Source organism: Trematomus bernacchii, unplaced genomic scaffold, assembly GCF_902827165.1.
Source record: "Trematomus bernacchii unplaced genomic scaffold, fTreBer1.1, whole genome shotgun sequence".
Taxonomy (NCBI): Eukaryota; Metazoa; Chordata; class Actinopteri; order Perciformes; family Nototheniidae; genus Trematomus; species Trematomus bernacchii.
Genome location: NW_022987942.1, coordinates 163,132 through 175,246, shown reverse-complemented (window position 1 = coordinate 175,246; position 12,115 = coordinate 163,132). Strand labels below are relative to the sequence as shown.

At 43.2% G+C, this 12,115-nt stretch overlaps 1 protein-coding gene across 9 annotated transcripts in view; it reads right to left on the bottom strand.

The window, feature by feature from the left end:
- Positions 1–12,115, bottom strand: part of ubr5 (ubiquitin protein ligase E3 component n-recognin 5) — a 31,211-nt gene that overhangs the window by 15,838 nt on the left and 3,258 nt on the right. For 8 of the 9 annotated variants that reach the window (XM_034115608.1, XM_034115616.1, XM_034115610.1 and 5 more), the window contains exons 2-24: positions 11,866–11,910; positions 11,668–11,749; positions 10,210–10,286; positions 8,613–8,732; positions 7,831–8,113; positions 7,527–7,686; positions 7,086–7,235; positions 6,079–6,290; positions 5,798–5,914; positions 5,528–5,638; positions 4,819–4,973; positions 4,507–4,624; positions 4,167–4,351; positions 3,890–3,999; positions 2,727–2,839; positions 2,465–2,611; positions 2,253–2,364; positions 1,984–2,138; positions 1,694–1,891; positions 1,330–1,540; positions 666–792; positions 321–472; positions 10–105 (exon numbers count right to left, since the gene is read on the bottom strand). In XM_034115608.1, coding sequence (XP_033971499.1) covers positions 10–105; positions 321–472; positions 666–792; positions 1,330–1,540; positions 1,694–1,891; positions 1,984–2,138; positions 2,253–2,364; positions 2,465–2,611; positions 2,727–2,839; positions 3,890–3,999; positions 4,167–4,351; positions 4,507–4,624; positions 4,819–4,973; positions 5,528–5,638; positions 5,798–5,914; positions 6,079–6,290; positions 7,086–7,235; positions 7,527–7,686; positions 7,831–8,113; positions 8,613–8,732; positions 10,210–10,286; positions 11,668–11,749; positions 11,866–11,910 — 3,236 coding nt within the window. The remainder of the gene's footprint in view (positions 1–9; positions 106–320; positions 473–665; positions 793–1,329; positions 1,541–1,693; positions 1,892–1,983; positions 2,139–2,252; positions 2,365–2,464; positions 2,612–2,726; positions 2,840–3,889; positions 4,000–4,166; positions 4,352–4,506; positions 4,625–4,818; positions 4,974–5,527; positions 5,639–5,797; positions 5,915–6,078; positions 6,291–7,085; positions 7,236–7,526; positions 7,687–7,830; positions 8,114–8,612; positions 8,733–10,209; positions 10,287–11,667; positions 11,750–11,865; positions 11,911–12,115) is intronic. The other variant, XM_034115611.1, reaches the window with a different exon arrangement.

Below are 12,115 nucleotides of genomic sequence, written 5' to 3'. Positions count from 1 at the left end.
GACATGTACCTGGGACGGTGGAGGTGCTGGGCCCCTGGCTGGTCCCAGTGGAAGCAGTGGTGAGTGAACCCACAGCGGGGGCAAGAATGAAGTCAATGTCACCATCTGTTGATAAAAAAAAGAACAACACAGACACATCAACACAAAGACTTGGAATCATTTACTTAGGCAAGGAAGGATAGTTAAATCCATGAATGCACACTTTCTAAGACAGTGGTTCAAAGCCACCATCAGATGTAAAACTATAGAAAAAACACTCCAGAGGTCTAGAAGAGGGTATGTTGTGCTTATTTGCCCGCTTAAACAACTCTTCTACTGACCAGGGTCCATGGGTGGCGGGTCGGGGACCCAACTTGGTGGGGCAATAGGTGGTGACACGGGGTCCTGGTGGTCGCTGGATGACGGGCCAGACTCATGGCGGCCTAGACCTGCTGCTCTCAGAGACCTCCGCATCATCTCTCTCAGCCGAAGCCTGGTGACGGCACAAAAATAAAAAACTGAAATTAACACCAACAATGCTTGTGTTTTTGCCTTACTGGAGAGCTTGTTCACTGACATTGGATGTTCAAATATACATTTCTTATAGGGGGACATAGAGTCTTCTGTACAGAAAACTTTCCCTATATATTCTGTGAAGCATAAACAGGGTATACGTGGTTATTTACCCTCTGCTGCTGGAGGAGCCAGTCCTATTCCCAGAACTGTTGCTTGAAACCACAGAAATGGCATTAGCAATTGCCTCCACAGCGGAAAGACGCTCTGCAAATGTGTTTCTCTCCGACCTTTCAGCTTCTGAAATGAAACAGCACGGTCACTTAGCATGGAGATCAGAGTCTTGGAGGAAAAGGGAAATAAACCGACTCCCGGCGGGGGCTCAGTCAGTAGGGGCTTGGACTGTAAGCCGTAGGGTCGCCGGTTCAAGTCCCCGCCCAGACCTAAATATAGAGAGTGGACTGCTACTTGGAGAGGTCCCAGTTCACAACCTGCCCTGCCGTGGTGCCCTTGAGCAAGGCACCGGACATCCCCCTTCCCCCCCCCACTCCATTGCTCCCCGGGTGCTGTACAATAGCTGCCCACTGCTCCTAGTACTAAACTCCTGGTACTAGGATGGGTTAAATGCAGGGGCCAAATGTCACTGTGTGTTCTGTGTGCTCTGCATGTGTGACCATTAAAGAGGGTTTCATCCCTCCGATTCTATCCATCTTCTAAGATTGAAAAGTCAAAAACTGAGAGACATTGGGAAGAAAAACGTGACAGTAACCAGGAATCCAAGATAAATGTAGTTTCTGACCAGACTCTTGACATGTATTGTCTAAGGCAGCAGCTTACCTTCCTCCTCTTTGGTCTCCTTGTTACTAACAGGGAAGCAGACGGAGACGGCGGCATGGAGGATGTTGCGGTTTCCATCACAGCGATGATCCAGAAGGGCTCCGAGGGCCTGGCTGCCCTGATCCAACAGGAAGGCCTGCTCCAGGTTCACCAGGTACTGCCGACACGCCTCGTAGTCACAACGCAGCACATGCTGCATCAGCGTCTGTTTCTGTAATACACCAAGACCATGAGTGAACACTGATTATCATCATTCATTTACATGCATTTGATGTGACTTAGACAGCATTGGTTTTTAGTCTCCTAAATATCTCATAGTACTTGGAGTTCACTGGTTGCTCACAGTTTTAAACATCATGTTTACCTCGACAGCCATAATAATGATAGCCGCTTTCTTTTTAATCGTGGAGTTAGAGGGGAGATTGGCCAGAGAGTGCACTCCCATTCCCAGGCTGTTTATAGGTGGCAGGTCCAACCAATCAGGATCTCGAATTCCACCCATGCAATCCTTGGCCATTGGGTAGATTGTGCCATTTCCATCTCGTAGGATGATGGGAGATTCCTGGAAGAAAAATAATATCAATATTTCAGATTTGTACATAGCAAGAAATGGGCAATACAGAACATGTCCCCTATTTGTGAGATTTTTCTCACCTGTCCTGCAGTGAAGATAGCGACATTGCGCTCACTTTGACCCAGGAAGGCCAGGTTACTTGTGGGGAAGTTGTTCTCCTGTTCAGCTTTGCCTGTAGCTAGGTCAAAGATACAGTACCGAACCCAGCTAGCAGTTTTCAGCACGGCGTGGACTCCTGGAAGATGCAGAGATATTTAAGGATTTGAAATACAAATCTACAGAAAACACTAAACAAATACATTGACAAAATATATTAAACCTACACGGAAATATAGAAAAAAAGACTTACCCTTTGAGTCAACATTCACAGCCAGAATCTCTGCCTTTTCTGGGATGCAGAGCTTTTTAGGTGTGCGCTGAAAACAATCAGGAACTTTGGGAGTCCCGCCAGTTTTGACGACCTGTCGTAACAGAAGACAAGAATTGCTCACAACTGCACATATGCATTGACTTTAAACTCAGGATGAGGACAAGTAATATTGGGGTCGTTTATGTTCATACCTGCAGCTCGTCTATTCTGAGGAGCCGACAGTCCTGCAGCAGTGATGAAGGGTCGGAGTCAGTGGGAGCAGCAGTGCTCTGGTTGCTCATGCTGCTCGATGTTCCTGGAAACCTCACAGCAACATACGCGCCGTCCACTTTGAGCACCTAGAACATAGTTGTGAGGTTGTGAAACTGAGATGTCATGACGAACCAGAAACACCTCCATTACTAAGTAGTACAAGATAAGATCTATGCATCGCCACATTTCAGAAACACCCACCTTTCCAACGGGAACATTTTTGACATCCTCCACAAACACGACCTCCCTGAGAGGCCACTGCTCCTCGTTCACCTTCTCTTCCTCTTTAGGAGCTGGGGTAGAACGCCTTCGCTCTGCAAGTAGGAGGGCATAATACCTTTAAGTTTGATCTCAGTATATTCAAAGACACATTCATGGATTGCAGATGGTTTTGATTAATAGGGATGCTCCGATTGCCAATTTTGGGGCCGATCGCCGGAATCAGGATCCGATGGAGTGGGCGGGGCTATGGGGATCTTCCATTTAAAGTGATGTTTAAAACTCAGTTAATGGGGCTCATTCACTGGCACTTCCACAAACAACCAACATAATTATTACATTCAAATGAAGTACATTATTCAAGTTTACATTAACTTTGGATAATAACACGGGAGAAATGAGCGGAAGCGCTCTCTTTTCCTCTCTCCCTCTCACAAGGACAGTGAAGAATACATATATATATTTATAACTAGTTTAGCTTGTTCCAGAGGTAGATAAAATAACTAAGTGTGTTAGGTCTAACTCTTCGTGTGTGTTTCGCTCCGCTCACCGGTCCGTCACAGCGGGTGGAGCTGCAGGATTTCTGCTTCACACACACGTTGCATACCGCTATTTTATTGTCATTTTCGGACACCTTAAAATAATGCCAGACTGGTGAAGACATTTTGGCGAGCTTGTTTTGCCGCGCACAGAGAAAAGTGTCATGTATTTTTACGTCATCATTTTACATCATGCGATCGAGCACCGATCGATCGGCAGAGAGTGAGTATCGGCCGACATCGATCGGCGGCCGATCGGAGCATCCCTATTGATTAATATTGCTGACTAGACGGTGAAAGATATACTGCTGAGCAGGTGCTAAAGGCCAACTGTGGGTTTCATATGATAAGAGGTAAAAACAAAGAAAAGATATACAGCACAGTATAAACAGTGAGCAGGCTGTCCTGCCTTCACAGGAAAACAAGCAGGGAGGAAAAGTTGCTGATAAAAGCCTGTGCGCCATCTGTTTCAAAGTCAAACTAATAACGAGAACACGGAGTGAGGCAGAAATTGGTTCAGTGCCTGGGAGATAGTGAGGGAAGAAGAGACTCAAGTGTTGTGAGAGCTAGAGGTTAAGAGGGAGTGAGAGAGAGAAGATGACATACTGTAGGGCAGTGAGGCACTGCTAGCAATAGAAGAGGTATCACTGCAGGTGGACGCTGGCGAGGGAGGAGGTCCCATCTCAGTCTTCACCAGCTCCGGCTTGCTTTCCGTCCTATGGATAAAGATCAAGATAGGGAAATACATTTTATTTAATATTTTCGCTAATAGAAAATCTGACTGAGGTCTGTGTCTTTTAATAATATGGTGTAAAAACATGAAATGATGAGACAATTCATTTAAATAAATTGACAGATTATTTCTACACAAAATGAAACTGACTTGATTTCCAGGGTCTTGGGTGTCTTTTCCAAGTTCTTGAGGCTCTCTGGAGATCGCAGCTGGAACCTGCAGCTGTCGTTCATGTTCCACACTGACTCCAACAGGACGCCCACTTTGGGAATCCCAGCACTGACAGAAAAGGCCACTGCACCGGCGTGGTAGAGGGGGTTATTCCTCAAGCACACCTAAGGAAGGAAACGGGACATTTATTGCTTGTTCTGTAAAGCTTGAGCTTATACCAGAACTAATGTACTCCGAAGAAGAGAAAAAATGTCCACAATATAATATTCGCTCAAGCAAACAAAAGTTTAAACAATGACAATTCAACATTCTGTCTTACCTGTGTTCCCACGGTGATGTTTGGTATTGACGAGATGCCAGCACTGGATTTTGGCTTTTTGTTCTTGGCTCTGGCCTTTTCAAGCATTTTCTTCCGTTGACTAAAAGGCACAACACCCCTGCAGACAGATGCAAGCAGCAAAGTGTCAACTTTACAGACATTCATACATTTCCTCTGATGTCACGTTATAGCACCAAATAAACACAATCACAGAATCTTTCCCCATCAATAGCAGGATAACAATGTCATGGTGACATAATAATTATAATCCCTTTTAAGTTAGTTTTGATGAGAAATGATATATATTCTTACCACCAGTAGAGGCTATTCTCCAGCTGTACACACGTGTAGAGCGCACAGCAGTGCAGTGACACCATGCGTTCCCCCTGCAGCTCGGGGAAACCCTGAGCACTGTGCTCAAGCTTAGAAGCCACTGTGCTCAGTGTGTCGTCTACCCAGGTCGCCACCTGTACCAAAAGCACAAACTTCAGTTCATAAAAAAGAAAAACATAAAATATATGTATGATAGACTATTGACGCTTTAATCCAATCACAACTGTATGCTTACTCAACTCATCCTTTGGTTAAAGGGGCCCTATTATGCTCATTTTCAGGTTCATATTTGTGCTTCTCCTGTGACCTGTCTCCATGTTTTAATGTTCAAAAAGCTCTTTATTTTTCTCATACTGCCTGTGCTGCAGCACCTCTTTTCACCCTCTGTCTGAAACCAGAGCCCAGTCTGCTCTGATTGGTTAGCTGGACGGCTGTGAGGTCAATTATTAGAAATGTCCCGCCACTTAGTCTATCACGTACAATGTGTTGGAGTGCCAATAAAAGCGTGAGTGTTACATAGTGATGTCATTATGGTTACAGAAGTAAACAAAGAGTTACATTAAGGCTTTTCTATAACACACTACAGGAATGGGAAAACCCCACAAAGCTTGATAGGGCTTCTTAATTCTGTTATCATGTACTAAGCACAGCATGTGTTTTTACGTCAAGAGGGGCAATCGTAATGTACCTTGTTGGTCTCTGTAGCGACAGTTGCTCTGATGCTATTGGCAGACAATAAGGTGATCTTCTCATTGGCCAGGCCGAGGAAGGATACACGCGGGTGATGAACGGAAGGATTCTACGGGAAAATATGAAAAGTTGTGATTGTAGGTCACAAAAGGCATTAAGCATGCTACAATAACAAATAGATGCATTTTCTTTTTGTTGCTAGAAAAGTATATACACATAGGAAAGTCATTGGTAATTCCTTTGATGAAAGTGATGATGAATTCCCTACCTGCGCACTCCTGTAGGGTTCAGGTTCGCTCCACTTCCACTGATACAGCTCTCCTTTGGAGCTGACAGCCACCAGCTCTGTGAACATGGCGCCGATGCTCACAAACTTCACCCCATCCTGGAAAGAAAATGAAAGATATAATAAATATCAGCCAAAGCAAAACCTAACTGTCCAATTAAATGAGTTTGCTACGAGTGGAGGTCTCGAGGGATATCTTGGAATAGGAATAGGAAGGTATATGTTTTTTTTTAAATCAACAGCTGGGTTTGTGCTCCTCCTACCTTGTCAGGCCACCACTGGAGCTCCTCTCCCAAGGAGACAGGGCTCTGGACCGGGATGCTCTTCTTGTCCAAGCTGGGCTCGCCCTCGCGGCTAGTGGAGCCTCGCTCTGTGTCAAAGGAGGCCCCATCCAGCCACCGGCGCTCACGTAACCTCAGCACGGACTCGCGCTCACGCAACAGCTCTGAGTCGCGCTCTAAGGGGAGAAGGAGAACTGGTATGCAATAAGGTCACACCAGTGGGATAGAAGTAAGCCACTCTCTGGGAAAGACCCGTCAACATAGTTTTAAAATAGAGAGAAAGATTGTTTTTTTAGAATAACTTTAAGGCAATTTAAAATTGCAGGACTGAAGTTTGAGTGGGAGTCTAAATTAAAGTTGTGGGTGAGTCAGTTTGAACGCTCATATGTTAAAATGCGAGGTAGAAGAGGAAGTGGATAGACAGAAATAAATCATGCATGTTGGCTAAAAGTGGGCTAGGCAGGTTTTTCAGAATAGACTGCCATGAAGGGTCCCTGTTAAGACACGGGGGCCTAGCGGGCCTTTCTCAGAGAGCTCACAGTATGTAGCCATGCATACAACACCAAACATTTATAGCCTTTAGCTTCAAACACCCATATCACAAGTCAAGCTCAACAGACTGAAGTGGAAATGTCCCCAGCAAACTAACTAAAACCATTTTACATTATTTTCTTCAAAACTTATAAAAAGCTCAGTTATAGATTCAGTAAAAAGGAAAACATTTCCCTACATTTGTCCTTTTACCTATAATAATAAAAAAAAAAAAATTGGCTTGTTAGATAATGTCTTATTCAATCTAAAGCCAATGGCAAGCTTTATCCTTGAATCCATCTAAAAAAAATAAAATATTTGTTTTCCTTTTGTGCCTTCTCATCGTTAACAGGCCATTAAAGCTCAAACTCTACATTAAAAAGCCATCACCAGTGTTGCCACCAAAGCCTCTCCAACACCCTGATTTGATTGAAGTGAGAAGTGAGTTGATGTGTTACCTCTAGAGGATCCCAGGCGAGACAGTGAGGAGCGTCTGAAAGAGGGGTATCCAAAGTAGCTGATGTCCTCAGAGAACATGGCGTCAGCGTCAATAATCACACTGGGATGAGCAGAGTGGATGTCTGCATCCAACAGGGACATCAGGTCCTCTGTGTGACAAAAAGGCACAAGAGGATGCAAAGTTGAGGGAAACAAATACATTTATTATTTGTATGATTTACTGTCTAAAGACCATTACAATGCTCATAAACAAATCATTCGAGGCAGGTCTATATCTACTATATGTTTAACTGTTGATAAGCATGAAATCAAGTCTTAATTGGTAATATAGCTAATAGAAATTGACCTCTTGTTGAACAAACAGCATATCATCGATGTTTTATAAGCCCTTGTCCTTTCTGTCTCCATTTACAGATTCTGTTTTGAGTTTTTTGACAAACCTCCAGGGAGGTAGGACTCGCTGGCAGTGTCATCTCCATCATCTCCATCTTCATCGTCCCGGCTCAGCAGGTTGTTGACGGCGAGGTTGACGTCAAGGTTGGTCCTCTGGAGTTCGCGAATGATCACACTCCTGGACTTCCCCTGAAGGACTACCTGGGCCTGGGGAAAGGAAAACAAAGAGGAAAACTTATTTATTGAAACTCACTTGTGACTTCAGATAATGTGCTGTACATTTGTGCAGCACATTAACTGTACATTTTGTATCAGAACTTAAGGTGTTAATCTAGATTTTGGGTTTTTTACCTGAGTAATGAGTTCTTCAGGGATGACAGATGCTGGTATGACCGGCTGAGGCTGGCTACCCAGCAGCCCTGAGCCACGATCCCTTCCTGTACGGATCACACGGGTCTGTCGACGGGAATCGCGAGCTGCTGTCGACGACCTGCCTGACGTGCCTCCGCCCCCGCTTCCACCCCCGCTCCCTCCTCCTCCTCCACTGCTGCCACCTCCAGCTCCGCCTCCCCCTGCTCCTCCTCCACTTCCACCTCCTCCGCTGCCTCCATTAACGCCAGAGCTCCAGCGACTCCTGTTACACAATGCAAGGCCATGGTCATACACGACTGCCAAAACCCTGTCTGACTAACAGAGCAGACTCAAAACACATCTGGGTACTAAGGGGATTTAGTCTTTGTGACAGCAGAGACAGGGCAGCGCAGATGGAGAAGGGTTTGCATCAGAAGCATTTACAGGAAGGAAGAAATTAACTGGGGGAATATTTCCTAATTTAATCAGGCATTGTAGGAGAAATGGCTTTGATTGAAAGGGAGTCTAAATAATACTGGTGGATGAGTCAGTTTGAACGCTCATATGTTAAAATGCGATGTAGAACAGGAAGAGGACAAACATTTTAATATTAGGTCCCACAACAACAATATTTTTAGGAGGAACTCAATGTTCCAGATGTCAACAAAAGCACCAAGAAGACTGCATACAGCAAATTTAGAGTAGATGCACCCCTACCCCGCTGCAGCGTCAGTGCTCTGCGCTTTCACAGTTTGTCTCTGTCCAACCCTGCCAGAACTTACCCAAGGGTGTTGCCTGCCAGTCTGCCCAGTGTGTCAGAGCCAGACAGGAACCAGGGCGGATCACTAGTCCTGCCTGGCCTGGAGCTCCTTCCTGTCCCTGAACCACTGCTCAACTTTGAACTGGAAACAAAAGATGGGAGATCAGTTACAAACTTAGAAAAGTCCCACACAGGACAAAAATACTTTCTTTTAATATCTAGGTTAACAGAAGCCAGAGGTTTGTTAAATAATACCCCTTGGTTCAGGAGGAATTTTCTTTGATATTACACTATAAAACCGGAGGGGGGCATTTTGGAGACTAGCATGGCAACACCCTTGGGAATCGGAATTGGCTGCAACTCGTTCCTCGATCAAGACATTCCGTTTTTATAAAAGTTCTTGGGGTTCTAGGGCTGCGACAGCTGCCTTAGGAGTTTAAACAAAATAAGTACTTAATTTTACTCAACTGATGTGTTCTAAATATATTCAGGTATAAATGCAGTTTTTCTATATCAATTAAAATAAATGACAACAATTTTACGAACATTAAATAGACAACGTTACAATGACACAGGGCATTACAATGACACTGAATTAAGAAATATTTTTACAAAAGAACAGGATCATTTGACCATATTGTATTAAGAGGCAATTCGAAGCAGAAATAGGGATTCAAATTATTCAAATGCAATACAGACAAAACATGAAATTCTGACAGGCAACAGGCTAGTGCGACTTGCCTGACTTTTGTTTACGACTCAAAATCACAGAAGATATTAGACCTTGTTGAGTGAGCTGACAATCCTGCCAAAGCCAACCAGCCACCCTATTTTAAATAGGCTATCAGCAGCCCACAACAGTTCTGACTGAAAAGGTGTGTGAAACCATCTCATGTGCTTTTGCAAGTCTGAACAAGGGAACAAACGTGTGGTCTGCAGAAACATTTGGAGAAGGGAAGCCTTTTACAGCCTCATTCACATGAATATTTAGTGGCTACAGGGGCCTTGAAAGCGCTGAAATCACTGTTGGATATTTTTCTGCTGGCAGGATATCCACAACTATCAAAGAGACATTCACCCAACAAATATACTCATAGCCAACACAAAACAGAGAAGCTAGTAAAAAAGGGTTTTTATTAAATTGGAAACACACTTGCACAGCCATTAAGGGAACGGGGTTACAGAAAGTTAAACAATTTGGAAACCGTCTTACTGTTGGTTATTGGGTGTAAAAATTAGAATAAAAGGCAGAAGTAGGCCAGATATTTTAATGTTCCTGGAATGCATTTAACTTTCTTTTAACTCTCTAAAAAGCAGCTCTGTAGTGAGAATGAACTCATGGACATTGTAATCATAAAAATCACAAGACCAAAGCTTCCCCCATTGCAATAGATGCTTGTTGGAGAACCTTTATCAGATATATTTTATACTGCAGAGAGATTTAAATCTTTGTAGAAAATTCTTAAAGTTAAAAAAAACATGTCCAACTGCTGCAAACGTAGCCAAAAGGGGCACAAGGGAGCATGTTCAGTGCATATTGTACAAGATATCTCCACCATTTTCCATCTTGGTGCAAAAAAACGTTTGAGGGCAGATCCGATCATAAAGAGAAAACTCACCCATCGTTGCCTTCCGGTTTGCTGAGCTCCAGGCGATCAGGCTGGACAGCAAAGCTGATTCTGCACACGCGGCCATCCTAAAGAGATGCATTCATGGGTTTTAGTGTCACACATTTGACAAATAAAAACACTTGAATATAGAGTGCTGTTTATCAAATTAGCCAGAAATAAAAAGACATGAAGCCTAACACCCCGAGTCCATATGGAAATGATAAATGTGTATATCTGTAGATTTATTTCAGTGGAGCTGGAAGATATAAGTCATTGCAAAAAATGAAGGCACAACATTTGAGTCCACACTCACAAGGAACACACTTCCACCTGCATACCCCAGTTGGCAGTTTGACATTTCTGTCAAAGCTCAAACCCCCTAAGGTCAATTACTACATGTTGCCTCTACAGCTTGTCTACAGCCCTGTTCAAACTGGATTACCCTAATTGGGGTTTGCCAAGGAACCAGACGTATCTGCGAGCTTGTGTTTTATTTGCTCTGGCAGAAGAGTCTGGCCCCCTGAACTTTACATAGATCTAAAGCAACTTGAGATGTTAAAGGCCAGTCAAAAGCATTCTATTGGAGATGAGTGTTATAAACACAGATGAGACATTTTCAGAACAAACAAGATGGCTGCAACTGATGTGGAAACATCGGTTAAAGCTGCTTTGGTGTCATTTTTGAACAGTATATTTTGGATTGAGGAAATCTAATATAACACTTAAATTAGTTGGGAAAGAACCTATGTTTTTCGTATTTCCAAAAGGATTTGGCTTAAGATTCATATGCAAAATCATAATTTACCAGCTCATGTCTGAACGCTCTCGTCTGTTTTCCATTGCTCAGAGCTATGTCCCATGTTTTGTTGCTAAAAAAAGTGGTTGTAGATCCATCCAATGGACCCTTTTTGCAGCAGCCATTTTGTTATTTTACTCTAGGGATAATTATAGTCTCTTTCTAATTAGTATGTCACAGCCATTCCAGTGAGCTAGCACCATAGCAGCACAATGGCCCACCTAAGTGCAAAATGTTAACACCTGTTAGCCTGCAATGAAATGTCAAAATGGCTGCTGTGAAAAGGGGCCATTGCATCCAGAGGCATTTTGGTCTGCACTCGTTGACAGCCGAGGAAGCCCATGTGGAAATGGAACATTTAACTGAGAAGCTAACTGAAGACTAATTAACATAAGATATTTGGTCTGGCGATGTCAGGCTAAATTTAGTTTGTGTTCTGAATAAAAAAACCTAACATACAATCTATTTCATCTGTACCACAATTTGTGCAAATCTAGAAATGAAAAGAGAAGCGAATGACATAGCAAAGTCAGGGGTGATGTGATAATATTGACCAAGTGTGCATTGCAATCTTTATGTTAACCGTTTTGGTTGGCAGTAAATGATCAACATATATTCTGGATCCCTAAGTGTTTCATTAATGCTAATGATGTAATGTCTCATAGCATTACCTCAAGCAGAAATCCGGCATGGTTTGGACCGACAACACACTGTTTTAGGGTCGCCTGCTCCAGCTGACTAAGGTGTGGATGACTGCATTGGAAAAGGGAAAACAAACAAAAAGACAAATGAGACAATATTCAGGATAAGGCAATAGATCATTAAATTAAACAAAGCAGCCTGCAGTTACAATGTTGACACACACTTACCTGTTAAAGCTGTATTTGTTGAGCTTCTCTGAGACTTCCCGGAGCCTGACAAAAACATAAAGACTATATTAATACAATCGAGAACAGTTTAAGAAACAATGCAGATTAATGTATGCAATTCCAAAATGAAGTGCTGGAAGATGCTTCAAAACGTGAACCACCAATTATATAAATAAGGATTATAACATTTTTTTTTTTTGAGTATTGTGTGATACTGCATCGATTTTCAGAAGACTAGTTTGTATTAGGG